At 38.9% G+C, this 21,602-nt stretch overlaps 5 protein-coding genes across 5 annotated transcripts; 3 read left to right on the top strand and 2 right to left on the bottom strand.

The window, feature by feature from the left end:
- Nucleotides 1-31: 31 nt before the first annotated feature.
- On the top strand, nucleotides 32-3,966 carry LOC5517392 (ADP-ribosylation factor-like protein 8B-A). The gene is made up of 7 exons (XM_001637346.2): nucleotides 32-241; nucleotides 380-460; nucleotides 1,646-1,719; nucleotides 1,963-2,056; nucleotides 2,383-2,450; nucleotides 2,529-2,599; nucleotides 3,208-3,966. The coding sequence occupies exons 1-7, from the start codon at nucleotides 119-121 to the stop codon at nucleotides 3,252-3,254; spliced, it is 558 nt and encodes a 185-aa protein (XP_001637396.1). The 5' UTR covers nucleotides 32-118; the 3' UTR covers nucleotides 3,255-3,966.
- A 91-nt stretch (nucleotides 3,967-4,057) lies between these two features.
- LOC5517393 (mitochondrial intermembrane space import and assembly protein 40-B) lies at nucleotides 4,058-5,159 on the top strand. Its single transcript, XM_001637347.3, has 2 exons — nucleotides 4,058-4,190; nucleotides 4,264-5,159. The coding sequence occupies exons 1-2, from the start codon at nucleotides 4,169-4,171 to the stop codon at nucleotides 4,782-4,784; spliced, it is 543 nt and encodes a 180-aa protein (XP_001637397.2). The 5' UTR covers nucleotides 4,058-4,168; the 3' UTR covers nucleotides 4,785-5,159.
- Nucleotides 5,160-5,220: 61 nt separating this feature from the next.
- On the bottom strand, nucleotides 5,221-9,134 carry LOC5517453 (swi5-dependent recombination DNA repair protein 1 homolog). Its single transcript, XM_001637420.3, has 4 exons — nucleotides 8,950-9,134; nucleotides 8,741-8,851; nucleotides 6,598-6,834; nucleotides 5,221-6,120 (listed from the first exon to the last, which is right to left on the bottom strand). Exons 1-4 carry the CDS (start codon nucleotides 8,980-8,982, stop codon nucleotides 5,938-5,940), a joined length of 564 nt encoding a protein of 187 aa, XP_001637470.1. The 5' UTR covers nucleotides 8,983-9,134; the 3' UTR covers nucleotides 5,221-5,937.
- Nucleotides 9,135-9,323: 189 nt separating this feature from the next.
- LOC5517394 (uncharacterized protein C3orf38 homolog) lies at nucleotides 9,324-12,395 on the top strand. Its single transcript, XM_032361842.2, has 3 exons — nucleotides 9,324-9,638; nucleotides 10,608-10,789; nucleotides 11,139-12,395. The coding sequence occupies exons 1-3, from the start codon at nucleotides 9,518-9,520 to the stop codon at nucleotides 11,775-11,777; spliced, it is 942 nt and encodes a 313-aa protein (XP_032217733.1). The 5' UTR covers nucleotides 9,324-9,517; the 3' UTR covers nucleotides 11,778-12,395.
- Nucleotides 12,351-20,078, bottom strand: LOC5517454 (cytochrome P450 10). The gene is made up of 9 exons (XM_001637421.3): nucleotides 19,474-20,078; nucleotides 17,958-18,154; nucleotides 17,098-17,382; nucleotides 16,283-16,380; nucleotides 15,734-15,900; nucleotides 14,298-14,376; nucleotides 13,842-13,998; nucleotides 13,228-13,271; nucleotides 12,351-12,935 (listed from the first exon to the last, which is right to left on the bottom strand). The coding sequence occupies exons 1-9, from the start codon at nucleotides 19,704-19,706 to the stop codon at nucleotides 12,831-12,833; spliced, it is 1,365 nt and encodes a 454-aa protein (XP_001637471.3). The 5' UTR covers nucleotides 19,707-20,078; the 3' UTR covers nucleotides 12,351-12,830.
- Nucleotides 20,079-21,602: the final 1,524 nt, after the last annotated feature.

Below are 21,602 nucleotides of genomic sequence, written 5' to 3'. Positions count from 1 at the left end.
GACGGAGATGAAGATTCCATCTGGCCAGGTCACAAAGCAGGATGCCTGTCACATGACACATGAAAGCGACAAGCTCTTGGAGGAAATCACGAGCAAAACTCACTAATATTCCTCCAAAATGTTGGCATTTTTCCGCAGTATTCTTGACTGGTTCAAAAGTCTCTTCTGGAAAGAAGAGATGGAGTTAACGTTAGTGGGTCTACAGTACTCAGGGAAAACAACCTTCGTCAATGTAATCGCGGTAAGTTTAGATTGGAGATTTTGTTTTCTAGACATTTTGCTATGGACCAAGTCACACACGCACAGGTTGATAATCGGAATCAATGCATTTTTCATTTGTTTTCTTTGTGAATTGATTGCCATTTTTCTTGCTTTAAAGTCTGGGCAGTTCAGTGAAGACATGATCCCCACCGTAGGATTCAACATGAGAAAAGTCTCAAAAGGCAACGTCACGATTAAGGTAAGAGCGAAGGATTGAAATCAAGCGAAATGAACATCGTTCATGTCGTGATCTTTATTTTCCCTTTCTCTATCAACTATTGATGGTAGTACCACAATTGAAATGTATCAAGAAATATGTATGGACTAGCAAAATGCACCAGGCAGTTGGACTTAGCTAGCTTAGTATTTCAATGATGGAGAATATAAATCCTTGTCATAGAAAGATGTGATCAAGGAGAGGAGAGAGAGGGGGATGTTTCCTTTGGCCCAAACATCTATTAGTATTAATTCAAACTTCTCCACACAGTCAATACTAAACATTTGCAGTTGGACTTAGCTAGCTTAGTATTTCAATGATGGAGAATATAAATCCTTGTCATAGAAAGATGTGATCAAGGAGAGGAGAGAGAGGGGGTTGTTTCCTTTGGCCCAAACATCTATTAGTATTAATTCAAACTTCTCCACACAGTCAATACTAAACATTAGTGTGAGTGGTTGTATGAGTATTGCCACAGAATATGGCACCACATGCAGGCTTCCCCAGCAGTTCAACCAAAATACCCAAGAGGCTTATGAATGTGCTTGTAGAAAAAGGACCTGCAACTTCTTTTATGCAAGCAAATGAGGGATGCACGGTCCCAAATATTAAGAGCCATTAAGAGCCTTATGCAAGATGAGGCTCCATGAAAATCATTACTATAGAGATTGGAGCATTTTCAAACTACTGCTTGTCTATAACTATTTTGGAATTCAAAAATACGTTAAAATTACATTTAAAGTTTTGTAAAACTTTTGCAGATAGAGTGGTGTTTTAGTTATAGTGGTGTGTTAGAATGGTGTTACCCTACTTGCTTGCTTGCTTACTTATGTGTATAAAACCTAGTTTATCAGCTCATTGTGTAGGTTTTTGCATTATTGTAAAGATAATGCTTCCTTGAACTCTCAGCATTGCCTTTAGTGGTGAAAGTTAAAGGGTTGAGTGCACTTTAACTAGGGTTGGGCGCAGCTGGACATATGCCCTACCTCAACTGCCAAGAATAATTCATTTCTTATTAGCGTCATTTCTTAAACTTTTTCTACAGTATATGATCACTCAATCTGTGCATCCCCTCAGCATATATTTGCTATGTGCCAAGGTTTAATGTACAATAGTTCATGTTAAGAAGCTATTTTATTTAATTTCTCATTGTTGTTCCTACCTTAGGTTTGGGATATTGGAGGGCAGCCTCGCTTTAGAAGCATGTGGGAACGCTACTGCAGAGGTGTCAACTGCATTGTGTGAGTATAGTTTTAAACATTTTGGGTCAATATGGTCATAGTAATTTGGGTAATAGTTATCTAATAACAAGAACTCTACTTCCATATAATGACCATAACCAGATACTGCTATAGTATACGAAGCATATTTCTGTGAGATTGCATTCTGTTCCAGTATACAACAACTGAATTTTGTTGATTGTGCAAGTATTTTTCACCTAAAAGGGTTCCTAACTAAGTCTTGACAATCTGGATGCTTTTTAGTTACATGGTTGATGCTGCTGATCATGATAAGCTAGAAGCATCTAAGAATGAACTCCATAACCTATTGGAAAAGCCTCAGCTAGCAGGGATACCTGTAAGTGATAGTGACTAGATAAAAAGGATTCATGAAAATCTAATGCTTGGAGAGGTGGTGTAAGGGTGGGGGGATACAGACTATTGATTGATCGCCCAAGGGATGAACAGTTTATGTTTTGTTGCCAACTTCAGTGGGTTTAAGTATGGTTGTACTTGACTGTGTTATATGGTTGTACTAGGCTGGAATAAGGGATATAAGCTGGGAGGAGTGATGACCATAATTTTTTATTTTTTACTTATTGGTGGCAAAAAAACCTTCATGAAAACCCACACAAACTGGTGCTACACATGCTAAAAATTCCGAATAATTAATCTTTTTTACAGATTTTAGTGCTTGGAAATAAAAAGGATCTTCCTAATTCATTGGATGAAAAGGAACTAGTTGAACGATTGTAAGTCTTAAGTCAGTTATTGAATTAAGGTTCCTAAGATTTGTGGGGCTTACTTTTTAATTTTTTTTCTCCTTTCAGGAATCTAACGTCTGTGCAAGACAGAGAAATCTGCTGCTACTCTATCTCTTGCAAAGAAAAAGACAACATAGGTAAGAATAATGATGGCTTTTATGTTTAAAATTGTATTTCTGGATGTATACAACGTATTTTAAACTCATGAAATACTGTTAACATAGACAAATTTTGCTAAACTTATATCTTCTGTCTTGTGTGCTGATTTATTTTGTGTGCATTTTTGGGTCAGCTTGATATTGGAAAAATTTTAAAATGAAGGAACTTATTTTTTATTGGTTTTCTGGGAAGCCTGACTTCCTCAAACATAGCCCTGCCACTAACTGTTTTGTGATCACACTTTGTTGACACTCTAACAAATGTATATACACCTATTTCAATAAAGGTTGTCAGTGCAAGCGGTGTGGCAATTGCCAAATGGCAGTTATACAACCGAAAGGTGTTTATGGGTATCAATTATTTGTAAAACAAAGGTGGTAAATAAACTCAAGCGATATTAGAACTATATATATTTTGGAACAAATATTTTGGGATCCATTTCGTTCGTAGAACTGCCATTTGTCAATGGCCATTTGCCATTTGCACTGAAGTTTTTGAAATAGGTGTATTCTACTTGTAGTAGTGTTGCACTGTTTTTGAAATATGATGTTTTTGCAAAACTGATGGCTTTATTGCTTCTTAATAGATATTACTCTGCAATGGCTTATTCAGCACTCCAAGTCCAGAGGTTAAAATAAAAGAGTCAGTCCATCATAAATACCATTTGTATACAACAGTGCCAAGAGTGGCAGCTATCACGATTAGAAAGCAGTTGCCAACAAAACTGAAAGCATCTTATTGCACCCATCCAAATATAAGTCTAAGTAATAAAGAAACTTCATAGAAAGGCCCCACATATTGATAATTCAATAGTAATCCATCGACAGGAAATTTTCAATATCATACCAAATATAACAAAAAGTAAAGTGATAAGGTAGCACACCTTTGGTTTGGAAAAGTGGTTGCTTGTTTAGATTATCTATTTCAAAAAGATGGCTCAGAAGTGTGACCCATTCTTGCTAAACTATCTATCTTGACAAAGTGTTAGTGGAACTTTTATACTAAGGGATGGACCATTAGGAAAGTGATGTCAGGTCAAGAAAGAACCAAAAAAAAATACATACATAATATAAAAACCTGTAAAAAAAATGCACGCAGACAAAAACAGAGAAAAATGCACATCATGCAGACCAGGAAACAAAACTAACATGACTAAATCCCCTCCCATCACTAAATGGTTCAAACCACTATTATCTTTATTTTTTTAAACCTTATTTCTGTCTTTCAAATAGATATATCTCCCATATTTTTCTTTTCTTATAATTGTCTGAATTGTTTTGTAAAAGTAGTTCAGGATTATATAGTTAACAGATTCTCTTCCAGAAATAAACTACATTTCAAAACAGTGGATTTTTTGGTGTTTTTCTGTTGGGCCTACCCTAAATATTCACCCCTCCCCTCCCCCACATTAAACGGTGTCGTTCCCAGGACCTTATCCACCTGTCTTGGTTGCGTAAGACTAAGTCTCGCACATGCTACGTTCGATTGCATAAACTTCAAAAATCGTTTTGAGACAAATCTCATGATATAAATGATCGGATGGTGAAATGTCGTACTGCAGAGAGGAAGGTAAGTTCTCGTATACATCCCTCAACTCAATATTTTTTTTATTCACCTGTTTTGCTAATCGTTGCGGTTTTAGGCAAAGACAAGCTCATTTTTGTGACTGAAGAAGATCACTCGACTCCTAGTAAAATCGTCCTTCCTGATGAAGACGACGATGAATACGAGGGATTGATCAAAGCAAGTGGAGAAATCAACTGGGATTGTCCCTGTTTACAGGGAATGGCATACGGTCCATGCGGCGATGAATTCAAGTCTGCATTTTCGTGTTTTCATTACAGCGAAGCAGATCCCAAAGGCTCAGATTGTATACCACAATTTCGGGACATGCAAATTTGCTTTTCCAAGTATCCCGAAGTGTACGGAAAGGATGAAGAGAAAGATGATGTCGATGGTGTCGAGGAGGAGAGGAAAGAGCTGAAGGCGGATAGTGCTGTCGTTGTCAGCTCAGACGAGGAGGCCGAGGGACTTGACTTAAAGGTTCAGGAGAGCAGGTCTGTTGTTAGCGCCTCTGTAAGGACTGAACCACAAGAGGGAACTACAAATAAGGACACTTTTGCTGTCAGTGATGCTAATGAAGCAGAAGATCAGTGCAGTTAATAGGAAAATGCCAAAAACTAGATCATTCATACCTTAAAATGCAAATAACGTCACATTATTTACATAACCACATGGAGTAGGAGAAATTGTTAGTGTTTTTGTACAGTTAGGTTCAAGCAGACAGGCCAGAAATTGTTTATGCATTATAATTGTAAAAACAGCTTTAAAGCTTCAAAGTCCCAAACTTTACCAGCATTCGCTAGCACCTCCAAGCATGCTATACAAAGGATGACAGCATTGCTAGGCTAGTATTGCTGGTTGGGATTGCTGGTGCTGTTTGCACTGGGCATTTATGTTATCTTGGAAAAGATGCTCAACTTGCATTTCAATGCTGTATGGGTTGATTTTCTCCAGTAAATAATCTTTGTAAACAAATTGATAACTGTTAACCATTGCCAATGGAAATGACTATCTTCAAATTCATCAAATTTCCCAATCCTTATTTGATTTTTTATTGAATTGCCTTGTTTATCATATCATTTGGATTCTAAGATGGTCTAATGGACCATCCACTCAAACTTATCACTCACATGCTTGAAGAAACTTTCAAAAGACACTGTTTTTAAATAATGTTGATTTTTTTCCATGTTTACAGTTAAAAAATAATAGAAAATTGTTACATGATTGACCGGAAGTAAATTGGTGATATTGCAAAAATGCTACTCCTAAAAAAAACAGGATCTGTAAATCTCTACCCTTTAAGTTTAGACTTTATTTCTCTTTGCTTTTTAAAAAGAAGTTTACTTCCTGATTTGCCTCTCTTGGTTTTCACATCATAGCCAAAAACCCTAAATACAACACTGAGAAACACTAAGGGTGTTTTTTTTCCTATCATTCTTGATTGGGAATGGTTGGTAGAGAATGTTCAGAATGGCATTCGAGTCGATTTTCTACAGGTAGCAGAATGGGTGGAATGGCCGTTATGTGCAATGGGCAAATGTCCTCCCAGGACCATAACAAGAAAGCAAGCTTTCAATAATAAAATGCTGAAGCAGGTAGTCCTTTTACTAATAGTTACAGTACTTCCCTTCTAAAGTAATGCCCCACTCATCATTGAAGGCTACTAAGTGCTACATGTTTTGGAGAGGTGCTCATTCATATTATTATTTTGTTTATAGGTATTAAACTTTATTTATGTTTAGGTACTTAATAGCTATACAAAACCTTCCTCTTCTTCAGAATATCCTATAAGTTTGTAATCAATCTGGAACTGGTCCAGGAGTTCCTTCATTTTTGGAGATGGCTCCTTCTTTATCTTTGTCAATAGTCTCTCTGCTGCTTCTTGACTTACATTCCGCCATTTGTCAATTAATTTTTGAAGGTCTGTCAAATCATTCTGAAACAACAAACACATAGTCAGAACAGAAACAATACAGCAAAATTTTCACAGGAATAATTTTTATCCCTGGTAAAGCTACTCTCCTGCTCAGCCATCATTCTTAGTATTATGAAAAGATATTTCAGACTGACTGATATTTCAGCCATTAAAGATGGCTCCACACTAGACTACGACAAATCCAGTGACCCTTCCACACTACAGATATAAATATTGAAGCAATGTATGGGAGCTAAAATTTACAGGATTAACCTCCTACCATATGTTTTATATATTTGTGCCCCACCCCTCCCTTTTCAGCATGCCCCTCCCATCATTTCACCCCTGGGTTTCCACTAGAAAATATGGGGCATTATTTGCTAGATCTTCAAAATAACTTCAAACACACCCACACCAAGTCTGGCCTTTTTAGTGGGATACAGACCTATTAATCTAATCAGCCTATTATCAGAGTGGTCAAGACTGTAGGATTCGTACCTTGGTTCTATACATTTTCACCATTTTCAATTTGCGCAGTTTGTCCTCTCTCTCTGCTATTTGCCTTAGGAGTCCATTTTTATTTGTCTCTGGAGAGTGCCATAAGCCACTTCTTGTTAGTGTCACATTCACATGATTGCCGTCCTCCAAGTCTGGCTTTTGAAGCTCTTTTTCATTCTTATCATCATGACCTGTAATTGTTTCTTGTCTGGGCTTTTTGGTCGTAGGGTGGTTTCCCTTAAAAAGAGGCAAACAGCAAGGAAAGGTTAGCATGAAAGGAGGGTAAGACAATGAAGGTAGGGGAGGGGAGAGGTGAGTAAAATTAGGTAACAATAAGACAATAAAATTACATACAGACAATAAAATTAGATGACCTTTGCCCTGCATAGAAATTATTGTGGAGGGGGGAAACATCTCCCAAATTCCCCTCCCCTACGTCTAGTGCCTTTGCACCCTCCAAAGGATCATGCTTGTGGTATGATGCAGAGTATTACCTTTCAGAGCAACCCTATACTGGCTGTTGATGCTTTAAAGTGCCCGTAGCATCAAACTCTTAATTTTCGGGTTTATACGACCAATATATTAGTAGTTTAAGACTTGAAAACAAACCATACCAAGTTTTATTGCCACACGACGGGTTTTCGTGGGGTTTTGCCGGCTTTCAAATGTAAATAATATTGCACTCTAGAGCGAAAAGTGACCCCACTTTTCCAAAGGGCCAGACATTCCTCGTTGGTTTAGGAATCCTGAAGGGCAAATTTTCTATTATTTTAGGGCCTTGTTTTACCCTGTTACCAGAGAGCAATATCATTATTTTTCTTATTTAATATGATCATCTGTATAATTATATACAAAATATTTCCTAGATAGGTCTCAAATTGTGTGTTTTTTTAATTACGGCATTTCCCCTTATTTCTAAGAAAAAATGAGCTTACGAAAAAAATTGTCGATAGAATTTTTTTAAACATTAGTTTTTGTCAGTTCTTGAGTTAACAAAAGCAGGAATGCAGTTCCAATTGGATTTAATCAACCTTTTTTAGGCCCCGAATCAATTTCTTCAAGTTGGGGTATTAATTATCGTATGTTATATTACCAATGTTTAACTGTAATCAACCCCAAACATTAATCTATCTAATTTGAAATTTAGAGTTCCTATGCTCAACACTTGTCCCCCTTCCAAAAATGAGCAATCTATTTTGTCCTCGTCTAATCAAATACTTTATTGCTAGAGGAAAAATTGGTCTATATAATTTTTTATAGTTATTTGAGAAAAAGCTTATTTAGAACTTAATACTGTGTCAAAATTGTAATTTATTGAATCCTTCTAAGGTCTCTAATTTTTCAAATGAGTTCTGTCTTTTCACGAATTTTCGATGCGATGCTTTGATTACAACAGGTGCCAGATAAATACCTTACTTTTTTTATTGAAGTTTCCCGTTTGTCTCGATGGCCCAACGGGTAGCCAAATTTCGAGATTTTTTCTGATAACACATGAAAACTCTTTACCTATTTTTCATCTCAGGATAAGTAAATATTAAAAACAAGTTACTGGAATTTGATGCTAGGGGCACTTTAGGCATCATAGCTGTTAAGCCAACATCCAGGACAGAAATGTGAAATGTGAAAGCCTGCAAAGTCGAGATAAATAACATCTATTTAGCTAATTTCTTGTGGATGAACACGGAGGGATGAACCAGAACACTCATCATCCCACAAATCAATGTCACCTTTGCTTTTTGGGGGACATTTGGTGAGTCCATCCTTTGTTATGTCCAATATCATAGCTGTTATTTTTGTCGCTTGTATCTTTGCCCGTGGTCAAATTTCGAGATTTTTTCTGATATCATATGAAACTCTTTACCTATTTTTCATCTCAGGATAAGTAAATTTTAAAAACAAGTTACTGGAATTTGATGCTAGGGGCACTTTAAGTGCCATAGCTGTTAAGCCAACATCCAGGACAGAAATGTGAAATCGGGTGAAATACAGTAAATATGTTAAAAAACCCAAGCCAATGTGGGGGAATACAGAGAATGTATGAACATTCTTACAAAAATTAGCCTTGTGATGAGGTCCAAAATATTGTGACACCCGCCGAATGTGGATGAGTTGACAGCTATGAAGTACCCACATCAAAACTTACTTGTGTTTGTGAAGGTCTCTTTAAAACTGGTGAAACAAATGGTCTTGAAGTCGCTGGGGAGCTCCTTACTCCAGCCCGGATGCGATAACCACGACTACACGGCGTAGAAGCCTGCAAAGTCGAGGTAATAACATCTATTAAGCTAAATTCTTGTGGATGAACACGGAGGGATGAACCAGAACACTCATCATCACACAAATCAATGTCACCTTTGCTTTTTGGGGGACATTTGGTGAGTCCATTCTTTGTTATGTCCAATATCATAGCTGTTATTTTGTGTATGATAATTCCTCGGAGCTATCGTTGTGGCTGTTGGCCTTTTAAATACTTGATAATATTAATTCATCGTCTCTCTATTTTCTCATATTTTTGTTTTCACGCAAATCCAAGAGAAAGCTGGTAACCAGTCTAGTAACAGTCTCTCTCGTCCTCTGCATAAACTACGAGGAAAATAAATAGGAGGGGGGCGGTAGGAAAGAGCATAAAACCAAGGACTAAAATTGTCATGCTTTCCGGCAGTTGTTTCATGATTTTTTTTTCTAATAGTTTATTTCTCCTTCGAAAAAAGGTTTGGTAATTGAATTTCGGTTCGAAGAAAACGAGCCAACATTTTTAAAACCTGTCAACTTATACCATCATTTTACCCTCCCCCCTGTGTCAAAACTTTGTCATCGCTTTCACTATCAAAATGGCGGGGGGGAAACATGAAAAGATGCCGTTGTAATTCCGTGCGGGTAGAGATGAAAAATAATCAATATAGATGGTATAGGGAGTACAATGCTCACGGGTAAAGAGAAGGAATTATTTTGCGAGATTCTTGGCCGTGTGAATTTACAAGATTTAATCAGTCTTACTGATACCGTAACCAATAGAGTTATCTCGACTGAGAACAGGGAAGGTTTGTAGAAGTTTGTTTTATTGTATTTTTTCTCCAGAGAAATGTGATATCAATTATCAGCATTAAAAAGGAGCATGTGTCTTACTAATATTACTGGGCGGTAGGGTTAATGACATATGAGACAAACAGTGTTCTAAAACGTTCGGTTTGAGGAGTACTTAACTTATATTTTCTCCCTTTTCGTTTTGTATTGATTTTCAAGGCGATGTATTTTTCCAAAATTCATTAAGGACAAACACTTATTTTACTTGAAAATCAAGTTATTGGATTATTTGTTCACATGCTTGATTTTGAATTTTGTATCATTAATAATGTGTATTTCATACATACTGTCAACCCCAGAAAAACTCAAGGCTAGAGGTTTGTTTTGGGGGGAGGGGTGAGATATATTCATTTTCTGGGAGGAGGGGCTAGTATAAGCTCGCAGGCGTTTGCCGTACAAGAAAGCTCTCGCATGCAAATTCACATATAGATCCACAAGGGTGTTAGATAAATTGTGCAATGCAAGGGAATTATTGTTGTAAATAATTTAATAGAAATTAGGCAAAAAATCCATTTTTAAAAAGCGGGAGATTTGGTGCTCCACGCGGGAGAGTGGGAGAAAGGGTCCAGAATCTTGAGACTCCTGCATAATGCAGGAGAGTTGACAGGTATGATCATATCATTGATAATCAGGGGCGGCATGTGGTCCCAAGTGGGGGAGTGGGAGGGGTTTCAGGGGGAGGGGTGGTTGGTGGTTTCAAATTCTTAAGCACTATTTATAAGAATGCGGAACATAACCTAGGTTCTTATGCACTGGATTTTAAACAAATATGTTGTTCGTTGCATATGTGCTGCTTGAAACCCATTGGTTTAAAAAAAAACTTTCATATATAAAGAAAGATCCGCTTAGAAAGGTGGGGGGACACTGCCCCTCCCCCCCCCCCTTCCACCTCCTCTGATAATGTGTTTTTTCTTGTACATACTTAGAAGCTATTGAGGCCATCCTATTATTTAGCAAGAATGCAAATCATTTGCTGCGAAGAAAGAAAATCAAGAGGGAAATTCTCTACCAGTACCTCGCAGAAAAAGGATTTGTTGCTCCAACCACAGCAGACAAGTCATTTCTTTGTAGAAAGATACTGAATATTTGTGGCAGTACACAAAACAACGTAAGTGTTTTAAATAGCCAGTACTCAAGTAGAATTTCCTGGTACTGGGTACCTGTAACCATCAGGAAATGGCATTAAGAGCCATGTGAAAATAAGAACTATCAAGCTCTGACACCAGCCAAATAGTAGACAAAAAAATAGATAAGTAAAATAGAAATGAGTTAGGGCAATGTGAGTAAGAAAACATGATGCAAGAAATGGACTTATAAGGATTTTTTAAGATATCAGGGTAAAATGGTGAATGGGAAAAAGCCCACCCTTTTTTATCTTATAGAACTTACAAGAGTGTTAATTTATTTAAACTCAATGCTTCTCTTATTCTTCTTAATGTCATGTTTGTTTCCCATAGGATGTATATGATGACTATGATGCCGACACTCCACCCTCCACCCCAGAGTTACCTCAGGAGATAGAGCCTCACACTGGCAATCAACAGGGAACTATGGCAATTGGGGCGGTATCCACAAATCAACCCGTAGATGGGCAGCAGCTGGCTGAGCAGTTTGCATCATGGTTTTACCAACTACTGAATGCTACATGTGAGAACGGCGCCCTAGCAGGTAGCCAATCAGATAATCAGTGGGGACCGCAACACTTCTGGGCTGATTCCAAGTGTCGGATAACCATGCTTTCTCATCAGCACATCACAGACGAATGTGAGGGCGCAAATGCTGTCAGTACTAAACTCATAGAAGTCCTTTCTACTGAGAAACTGTTTCTAAATGCTAACACTTTGGGTGTCAAAGGAATGGTTGATGCTTATGGACTTGCGAGAGTTATGGTGGCAGGAACTGTTCACAGGGCACAGGAGTGTTTGGGAATTTTTGAGCAGTCATTTGGTATTGTCAGGGACCCGCAGATGGATAATAATTGGAAGATAAAATTTACAGAACTGAAGCTAAAGGCACAGCACCAAATAGGAGGGAGTGGTGAGGCGGCAGCTGCCCTTATGGCACCTCACGGTGGGCAGGTAGTTACCTACAAGTAATGTCCTCATATTTTTAGGTGAAAGTTTGTATAGAAGACATATTCAAAATACATTGGGGATGGGTGGAACATTTAAAATAAAGAAAATAGTTCTGATAATAGTCATGATATTTTCTTATGACTTTCTCTGTGAGGGCAGTGATCTGTTTTTAAACATTTGATAAGAATGAGCCATGGACTGATAAAGAGTACTGTGAAAGCTGTATTCAGTGCATTTTTGGCCAAGTATATCCAGGGGCTTAGCCAGGCTTTTTCCTTGAGGGGTGGCAAAGTGATCCGACTGAGATGTAACAACAAAGAATAGCTTTATTGGACCAGAAAGATGGGGGTGGCCCCCCTGGTGTCGCTTATAAAAGTGACATCAGTTTGGAGAGCTAGATTTGAGAATATCCTGTCATCTTTTGTCACCTCTTATGCTTTCTTTGTATTATTTCTTTATTCTTTAGAAATCAGGCATGTCTTTGTGTATGCTTGTGGTACCCTCTTAAAGCTTATTTAAAAAGCTTTAAAAACTTTTGTACTATCAAAATAATCTGTACATTCCCAATCTAAGTATTAGTAAGACAGTAAATGATTATTTGACTACTTCTCTTGTAATAAAAGAAAATCTACAGTTTGATGATTCTTGTGTGATTTTTAAATATACTACAAATTCAGTGAACTATCATTTCTCTTTCTATTTATTCGGACCCCTATAAAAATACTTAATCTAATACAGTATACAAATTTAAAAAAATAAAACTGAAGGACTGAGAGCACCTAAACAGGAATATACACACCTAGAAATTGGCAATAAGGCTGATTGTATTTTCAGATTAAAAATTAAGAAGTGGTTGATTTATTTTCTTTAAGATTTAAAATGTGCATGTACAACCTCTACTCCTCCCCCATTGTCCTCTGTTACTAAAGGGGTTCTGTTTCCTTCTGGATTTGCAAGACTTCAATTCCTTTCTGTCCAACCCATCCCATCTTCCTGCGTATGCCCTAGAGGTTGTGCAGTGTCTATCTACATCCAGGAGAGTATGGCCCATTCCTTGATGGCAAAGTCATCCTCTTAGTTCTTTCTCTCAATAAAGTTTATCTTGACAGGTCGTTCGGGCAACATAAGTAATTTCATAACAGGTTCATGATGATAATCAAACCTGTATTTCTGCACCAGCTGAAACATAATAAAGTTGGTACAGACAATTATACTACTATTGTAAAAACTATGATAGTAAAACAAGAGCTCAGATTAGCTTAGAAGACCTTATGATTTACTAACACATGCTAGACCTCCAGTGGGCACACCTGTGAAATTTCACTTTAAAAGGTTTTGAAAGGCATGTACTGTTTTACTTAAATCATTTTGACAAATATTGTTTGTATGTATGCCCTGTTGGAAAAGGGTTGTGGCAATTGTAAACCCCCTAAATTCATCGGTAGAATCATGCAGAATCCTAATTGCTCACCTTAGATAGGAACAGAAATATTTCTAGCTCAGCAACACGACGCCCTATAAAAGGAATAGGTTAAGCAAAACAGTACAAGAAAGTAAATTGATTACTGGGTATCCACATTTGAGGGTAGCTTGAAAATCTATCTGAGAAAGTCCAGACCACACCTCCCCCCCCGAATCTGGGAACATAGCGAGGTTAATAGGGAGTGGAAATATTGAATTGATTTAATCCCTTGATCTCATATGCAGAGAACTCCAACATTACCAGTCAAATGGTTTCAAAACTTATTTTCAGGTTTATATCTATGCCTGTGGAATATCCGTGTGCATTACCTGGATTGATGGGTTACCTGTGGAATATACTAAGATTTGCAGTGGTCATGTTTTCCTCATCTTTTGGCAGATATGACTATACCTAGTTTCTTGGTTTACCTGTGGACTTTACCAAAGCTCATGGGCTACCTGTGAACTTTTCCCAGACCTATCATTGAAGCTTTTTGTAGAGTGTTATCTACCCTATATTCATGGGTTGCCTGTGGCCCTTGTCTAAGGACATATTGGCTAAGTGAAGCCTCTCTGTCATGTGTCATATTTACCTGGACTTCCTGTGTTTCCTGTGGCCCTTACCTAAGCACATGCGTGGTCCAAAGCCAAAGGGCAAGTGTGCAAAAGCGTGGATATCATCCCCGCCGTCACGGAGCCACCTATCAGGTTTATACTCGGTGGGGTTATGGAACAGCTGCTCGGAGTAGCAGGCAGAGTAAATAGGCATCTGTATTAATGTCTAGAACAAAACAAGATCATTGAGTACAATTTTGCTATTTTGTAGTAGAATAGTTGAGGGCCATAAGTTAGAAAACTGTTTTAACAGTTATAAACGGATATGCGAACCATTGTGAAGAAAGTTTTAATGTTTTGTATTGTAATGTATTGGTAGCATCAAATACCAGGAATACTGACTTGTGTATAGGACTCATGCACCCGCGCATGCCAAAACCAAACAAAACCGTAGCTAGTAACACGACAAATAAATATTACTACGGCCCGACAAATCTGTGTATGTGCAGGTCCGAGCTAGCTCACCCCTGCAGGAACGTGATAGCCGCTTAATACAATATCCTTATTCAACTGACGAACATTCATAAATATGACTGGATTCAACCTGTGAAAACAAAGAGCACGAAACCTTTATACATTTGTTAAATAAAGGTTGGTTCTCACTAGGACGCAAGCGCAAATGGAAGCGCAACACAAGTAAACATCGTTCAAACACAAGCGCAAGCAGAAAGAAAATCAAGCAGTTGCTCTCTACCGCTTTTCTTCCAGCGAGAATCGGAAAATTACGTGCGCTGCACTTGCGCTTACGTCCAAATGAGAAATAACCTTTAAATGGCAGGCTGTCTTCTGGTTTGGGAGAGCCTAAAGCGTAATGTAGCTACACCTTTTGCTTTTCATTACCGGGAAATACGCATACATTTTAGCCAAAATTACAAACATTCACGCCGATGTACTGTCATTTAAGCAAAAGTAAAATAATTTGAACTAAAAGCAAATACATTAACGAACTTTACATAATTGAGTGAACACAATTGCATTTTCTTCACATTCATTTACACTATTCGACAACCAGGAATAAAAAATGTATTTTCTTGTGCATTTTAAGGTCACAAATAAACGAGAAGTAATTGAATCATTTTTATAGGATGTTTGTCATAAAGGGCTTATTGTTTGTAGGGAGGCGCTAACGTTTGTAAGAAGCACGCAAATGACTTTCACAAAATACTATTGTTTGCACTTGCTGTAATAAAAATGTTAATGAATATTTCGTTCACTGTATTGATTGCAAGTTCTCGTATTATTGATATTCTGTTTGTGCTATTGTTATGTTTCAACGCGCAAATGAAAATAGATTTTTTATTCCTGGTTGTCGAATAGTGTAAATGAATGTGAAGAAAATGCAATTGTGTGCACTCATTTATGTAAAGTTTGTTAATGTATTTCCTTTTAGTTCAAATGATTTTTCTTTCGCTTAAATGACAGTACATCGGCGTAAATGTTTGTAATTTTGGCTAAAATGAATGCGTATTTCTCGGTAATGAAAAGCAAAAGGTGTAAAGCTTGAGTGTGAGAGGACAGCAGCTTGTGAGAGGGGCGAGGCTCCAAATCGCAAAATAACGGCTGACAGACACTCTTTAAATTCCCCAAAATATCACTGGACCGGGCCCTAGCAGGGGGTGGGGCACTGGGGCACGTGCCCGCCAAATTTTCACAAAAAAAAAAAAGGAAATGACCTTTTATCATTGCACCCCCTCCCCACCCCACCCTCCATCCCACCCAATAGCGTGACTTAGATCCTAGACACTGGCATGAGAACTCTGCCTCGCACACGTTCGAGTGCGCGCACGCTTTTCTTGCCGGTGTCGCGTCCTGTTCAGGACGACATTTCATGTTTTTTTCACGTTCTTTTAGGACGGAACGCTGGCAAAATTCTAGGCCTGCAACAGCTCTGCTGCACTTACCTCATGGATTCTCTGAGCGCCGCTCGAGTGTAAGGAATCTTGCCCAAGTCACTCACTGTAAGGTAGCCGTCTTTGCCAATCACACTATTGATTTCCTGGTATAGTTTTTCCTGGGCGTCAGGGTTACGGGCAAGGTTATAAAGCGACCATACCATCGTGTTAGAGGTCTGTGATGAAAACAGGTATGAGGTCTATATTTGACTTGTGTTATTAAAAAAGCAATACAACGATAAATTCATTAGTGATACATAAGGGTGGCTATCACCAAATTCGGAGACAAGCCCACCCGAGTGATCTTCCGTTTCTCACAGAAACGCAATCCCAAGAGCAAGCGAAAGACAACGCAATTGCTCGCTTTTATGTGTTTGTTCTTGGGTTTGAGCCATACTTTTGTTATTCTTTCGCAGGTTGTATGGTCATTACGTGACAAGCCATGAATTTTCGACCGACTGGTGTTTATATATAATAACTTGCATGACACTCTTGTGATGCTGTTGTCTTGCAGTAGTTTATTGTGTGATGTAAATTACGTGACTGTGTTCTACGTACTGTGTCAACACCAGCCATGAACATCTCTATGGCACTGATGTTAATCTCGTGGGGGCTCAGTTCCTTTTTAGCCATCATGTACGTCAGAATTGGAACAGCTGGCAATACGGAGAGAGGGGAGGGGTAAGTTATGTGACCGATAAGGCTAACCAAATCCTTCCACGGATAATACTTTATGTTGAAAAAACCTACACATGATATTGCTTAAAAAAAATTAATCAGTACTTTAAGGTCAAAAAAAGCTCGTTAGGGTTTTGAGAGTGTGACCACTTGCGGAGATAGACGATAGCAGGTGTAAACTATAATCTCTGAGAAAAAAGGTGGCCCTGTAGACTAGGCATTTTGTATGTTCATTTGAACGATTATTTATGGCGTTTTGAGCCCAAAATTGCAAAATTTCAGCTTTCATTTTCAACTCGATCGCATACAATCGCAGCCAATTTAACCGCATGACCGCAAACGCATTGCGGTTTCAAAGTGGTTGATTGCACACGGTCGCAGGCTGATTTTCCATATAACCGCAAACGATTGATTTTCCATTAACCGTACACGATTGATTTTCCATATAAACCGTACAAGATTGATTTTCCATATAACCGAACGCGATTGATTTTTTATATAACCGTAGAAGATTGATTTTCCATATAACCGTACACGATTGATTTTTTATATAACCGTACAAAATCGCCTACGATCGGGTGAGAGGTGCAATCATATGGAAAGCAGCCTTTATTCTAACAGATACCGGCGAAATCTGCCTAATATAATCGCGTCGATTTTAAAGAGCAACAGGGAAACTATTACAACTCCTTTACCCTTCTCTTCTAGCATTTCCTCCGGACTTTTTGCCATCTCTTCAAGCTCCACCATTTTCATATCGATATATTTTTGTCCAATCCGCATGACGTCATCTTGGGCGCGGCAGAACTTCTTGTAAGAGGGCGTGTCCATAAACTCGAAGAAGGACTTTTCCATGCTCAGTTCCAAGTTTTGCGTCATCTCAAAGAACTCGTGCACACACTCGATGAAGCGTTTTGGGTCCTCTTTGGGCGGGTCTTCGTACAAACCGATGCGTGTGTCAAAGGCCATGGTTCCGATAGCTGCAGGGGAAACCATTCTTCCAACATTAGGTCAAGGTTATAGATCAGGCGGGTGCCCCAAATCCTTATTCCAGTGCCCCAAATATCGCGTTTTCTGACCTAAGATAAGTGCGAATCCCCTCCGCCTTCCCCTAACGACCACAGGGTCCCCACCCTCTACCCCTAACGACCCTGACAGGCTGGTTTAGTTTGTTGTTTTGCAACTGGTATAGTCCCAATGGTCGTATGGTTGAGTGTTTTATCATGAATCTGAATGAAACTGTTTATTTCCCATATTTCCCTAGTGTTAGATCTCCCTCTGTTCTACATTGGAAACCTTGAGACTTTCACATTTTGATCCAAACAACCATTTTTAGGCATTGATTCACGTTTCTCAAAGATTTCCAATCCCCACCACACATGTGGCTCAATAGAAAATGTGTGTATCCAAGTTGTTACCCCTCCCTGAATCACAATATTCAAACCCCCACGACTGCTCTAACGTCGGTCGCACTAGGAGGCTCTAAGGAAAAGGTTTTTTTCCCAAGTTGTCAACAACTCGCCCCCTACCCCCTGTTGTGTGTGTCGTCACTTACACTCTGTGGCCCAATAGAAAAGGTGTTCCTCCAAGTTGTCAACTTCTCCCTCTGTCCTCCCCTGACGGGCGTTTTGTAGCCGTGACATGGCATCGTCGACCACCTCATAAAAGTTCTCGATGTTGTCATGTAGCTCCCGCGGTCGCATCATTTTGGGAGCTAGGGCTTGCCTGACACGTTTCCACTCCTTCCCCTCACTGTCAAAGATTAAAAAGAACGCGTCAGTTTGCCGCGTATTGAGGGGCTGACACAAGGGCTCCAACCCCACCCAATGACGATTCGAGTAACGGAAAACATTCCATTCCGACATCAGAACTCAATTCAGAATCACTCTCCTTTTCTCAACAAATACAGATTAATTGAACTCACTAGGTTCTAACAATTTACCATGTTATTTAATCATATTGAAGACTGTCGGGCATTTAGTCCATGATTTAGTCCATTGAGGACCTTTCCCGACAGTGTAGAAGCTAATATTCACGAGTGTCACATAACGGTTTTATAGCGTGTATACAAGCCAGGGATAGCATTCAATTCCGACATAATCTTTGAACTCACATGGTTCACAATTTAACGGGTTACAAAACTCGATTCTATCCCAGACGATCGTGTTGCGTCTGTCGTTTCGATCACCTCTGTCGTCTCTAGCGATCGCTTGAACTTTTCCATTTAATTAATTTAATCGTCCCAGTCGCGTGAACAAAATCGCGACAGAGACGATTATATAGAAACCAGGTTTAAAATAACGATTAAGTGAATATAGAATGACAAAAAATTACGGAAAACATTCAATTCCGACAACAAAATTTAATTCGAAATAGCTTGCCTTTCTAAAAAAAAATGTACAGTATACTTTGAACTCACTAGGTTGACAATTTCCTGAGTCATTGGAATAAATTCAAAACTGTCAGGCTTTTCGTCCTTTCTCGGTTCAGGGTTCTCGGAAAACGTGTATCGGGATTAGGATTGATAATTGCTGCATTAGGGTAAGGTATATCCGACTATTCCAACGGAACTCTCAGCATAATAAGAATCAACCTAAGTCGTAACTATCAAACTAAGCAGCAACATTGCTGTCTACCTAAGTCGCAACGTCACTCGCAACGTTAGTGTCAACCCCCCTGGGGGAGGGGGGGGGGGTTCTTCAGGGTAAAAGTGATGGTAACCTTAAATTAATCGACACGGTAAAAAAAAAGCTATAAATGGCCATCACACGCCAAGTAGCTTTTAGAGTAATAATCTGTCAAAATTCATGATGTTTTGAAGCCCTCCACAGTGCGTATTAACATGACTACTATGAATCAATTTCACTCACCCCGAGATAAATCAACAATTCTTATTGCAATAATGGTATAACAATCCACATATTCACATATTTATCTAAGCCAGAAAAACTTAATCAAAAAAACTAAGAAAATGCAAATGAGCACTAAACTGGAAAAACAATAACAGAACAACCTATTGTGAAACACCCGTGACTAATAAAGACGACAAGCCATGGTTCCAATTAACTCACGTTTGGGCAATACCAGCATGGATCCCTCTATCCTCCCTGTATTTTTTCCAAGCTTTAACGTATGGTCTTGAAGGGTATTTCCCCTCCGCTCGAAACACCTTCTCGCTTTCAGCAGGGTACAGAATATTCACTGATGTTCGCCCGAATAAATTTTCCTTGTATATTGGCCCGTATTCGTCAAAGAGTTTTTTTTGAACGCGAAACATCTTTTTGAAGCCATCTTTTTCGCTCATGTATCGATGTACAGAGCCCACATAAGGCAGTGCAATTGGGCCTGGATTTCCTCAAATGGTCTTACATCTTTCTCGAAAAGTCTTGTATCTTCAGTTGCGCTCACGGTTGCTCGGCCTCTTGACAAATTACATAACAAAGACGAAATGTTCAAGTGAAATCTTCTAGGAAGTCGGCTTGGCAGCATGTTCGCTCGGTTCAAAAAGTAATCTAAGAGAAATCTCAATTTGATTGTCAGAAAAAGCGGTTCAGGGTTGCAATAAGTTAAATGTATGTGGTTGAAAGCAATTCGAACGTAACCGAGTATGTGTGTGCTCCAGTGACTGTCAATCGGCCCCTTGGGATCATCGCAGGCCCCCTGCTTGGTATTCCGTCCACTAATTGTTGGACTAATGGTCGTGGGTATGGAGTTGTGCGTACCGGTACTCGAGTTCTTCTATTTAATTTTTTCGATATAAATATATATGCATATTTTCGTTATTTTTTTTTACCTTTTTTTTCGATACATTTTTTCGTGGGTCCTTTTTCGATACTCAATATTTTTATGGCTTAAGTTGCCTTTGTACACAAAGAAATGACTTCTCAATACCGGCAAAGAATCACAGTATTTGCTTTGATATTTTCATTGAAAATAAAACGAATTACAGCGTATCACCGACTTTTTTTTGCGAAGAAAGCAGTTTCAAGTTAGGCGGTTGAGATGGACGCCATTATTCGGCCATGCTGCTGTGACGTCACTGACTGCGATCATCGGAATAAAAACGCTTAAAGCTACTCATCCCTCCTGGTATTATGATTCAAATTATTGGACGAAAAAAATATATAATTAGCTTTTAATCAACACAAGTTTGAAAAAGAATGTTAAACGCCTCTGTGAAACAGAGTAGTTAGTTGCGCTGACGTTTCGAGCGCGCGCGGGGGGGGGGGGGGGGGGGGGGGAGGTCTGGTAAGTGCTCTAGGAAGAAATGCATTATCGGATCCAAATGCAGAGTCGTATTCTGTCACGGACCATATCACATGCACCACTAACAATCTCATTTCTTGTATTTGTTGTAAGCTTTGTGGTATGATTTACATCGAGGAAACCGGTCGCATGATCGGCAAGCGCTGTAATCATCGCAACCGTGTAATCAACCGTCTTACATTCAAGCCAGGGTACTCTGTCGACCACTTGTTTATTTCGGAGCTCTAATGACTGGCGCATCCAGAATCATCTTGGCTGCAGAGCCCCCCTACGCATAAAAGAAAAAAAATTGTCCTTTGCTTAGATAATTTCGATTTTTGGTCCGCTCCGATCATATCAAGAAAATTAAGCCAAAAGTTATCGTTTTTCCCAGACGCGGTCACTTCCATATAAGGAAACTAATATATTCCTTATTTGGAAAACCTGCACGATTCTTGTCATTTTTAAGGCTGCGGTACCGCAGGTGCTTCGCAATCTTTATGAATTGTATTCAGAAGAGAAAAACAGTGACTGTGACCAGCTTTAGTCGCTGGAGAAAGCCTCTGAAAAGAAACTAAAATTCCTTGGCTAGGCTAATTGCCTATTGTCCCTTTGTCGGCCCGAGCTCGCAGCGCCGGCCTCCTACCTATTGTCCACACATACCATCCCCCATCTGAGCATAAGATATCTTATGCTCTCTCTTTTTTATACCCATTAGAAAAAAAATATATATTTATAAATAAAAAAAATAGAAAAAATATTTAGAAAAATTCGGAATCCACGACTTGGTAGCCACGACCATTACTCCAACCAGGGGCTCCAACTCACTAGGCGGCGCTTGGGCCCCAGGGGGGGGGGGGGTCTTCTTACTATTATGCTGAAATAGCTAAAATATAAAGAATATCGGAAGAACGTTGTCGTGATTCGTGATTTTAGCATATTATCAAGAAGATCC

The sequence above is a fragment of the Nematostella vectensis genome, chromosome 1, assembly GCF_932526225.1.
Source record: "Nematostella vectensis chromosome 1, jaNemVect1.1, whole genome shotgun sequence".
NCBI classification, from domain to species: Eukaryota; Metazoa; Cnidaria; class Anthozoa; order Actiniaria; family Edwardsiidae; genus Nematostella; species Nematostella vectensis.
Note: the sequence above shows the minus strand (reverse complement) of the source record. Positions and strands in the feature narration are given on the sequence as shown.

Coding starts and splice junctions, on each gene's coding strand:
- LOC5517392 (XM_001637346.2), top strand. CDS start 119: ATGTTGGCATTTTTCCGCAGTATTCTTGACTGGTTCAAAAGTCTCTTC. Junction 1,720..1,962: donor AGAGGTGTCAACTGCATTGT/GTGAGTATAGTT, acceptor GATGCTTTTTAG/TTACATGGTTGATGCTGCTG. Junction 2,600..3,207: donor CAAAGAAAAAGACAACATAG/GTAAGAATAATG, acceptor GCTTCTTAATAG/ATATTACTCTGCAATGGCTT.
- LOC5517393 (XM_001637347.3), top strand. CDS start 4,169: ATGTCGTACTGCAGAGAGGAAG. Junction 4,191..4,263: donor GTCGTACTGCAGAGAGGAAG/GTAAGTTCTCGT, acceptor TTGCGGTTTTAG/GCAAAGACAAGCTCATTTTT.
- LOC5517394 (XM_032361842.2), top strand. CDS start 9,518: ATGCTCACGGGTAAAGAGAAGGAATTATTTTGCGAGATTCTTGGCCGT. Junction 9,639..10,607: donor CTCGACTGAGAACAGGGAAG/GTTTGTAGAAGT, acceptor GTACATACTTAG/AAGCTATTGAGGCCATCCTA. Junction 10,790..11,138: donor GTGGCAGTACACAAAACAAC/GTAAGTGTTTTA, acceptor TGTTTCCCATAG/GATGTATATGATGACTATGA.
- LOC5517453 (XM_001637420.3), bottom strand. CDS start 8,982: ATGGACTCACCAAATGTCCCCCAAAAAGCAAAG. Junction 6,835..8,740: donor AGAGACCTTCACAAACACAA/GTAAGTTTTGAT, acceptor CCTCTTTTTAAG/GGAAACCACCCTACGACCAA. Junction 6,121..6,597: donor TGAAAATGTATAGAACCAAG/GTACGAATCCTA, acceptor TTGTTGTTTCAG/AATGATTTGACAGACCTTCA.
- LOC5517454 (XM_001637421.3), bottom strand. CDS start 19,706: ATGAGCGAAAAAGATGGCTTCAAAAAGATGTTTCGCGTTCAAAAAAAA. Junction 16,381..17,097: donor GGAAATGCTAGAAGAGAAGG/GTAAAGGAGTTG, acceptor CCGTATTGCCAG/CTGTTCCAATTCTGACGTAC. Junction 15,901..16,282: donor TCATGGCTGGTGTTGACACA/GTACGTAGAACA, acceptor TTTTCATCACAG/ACCTCTAACACGATGGTATG.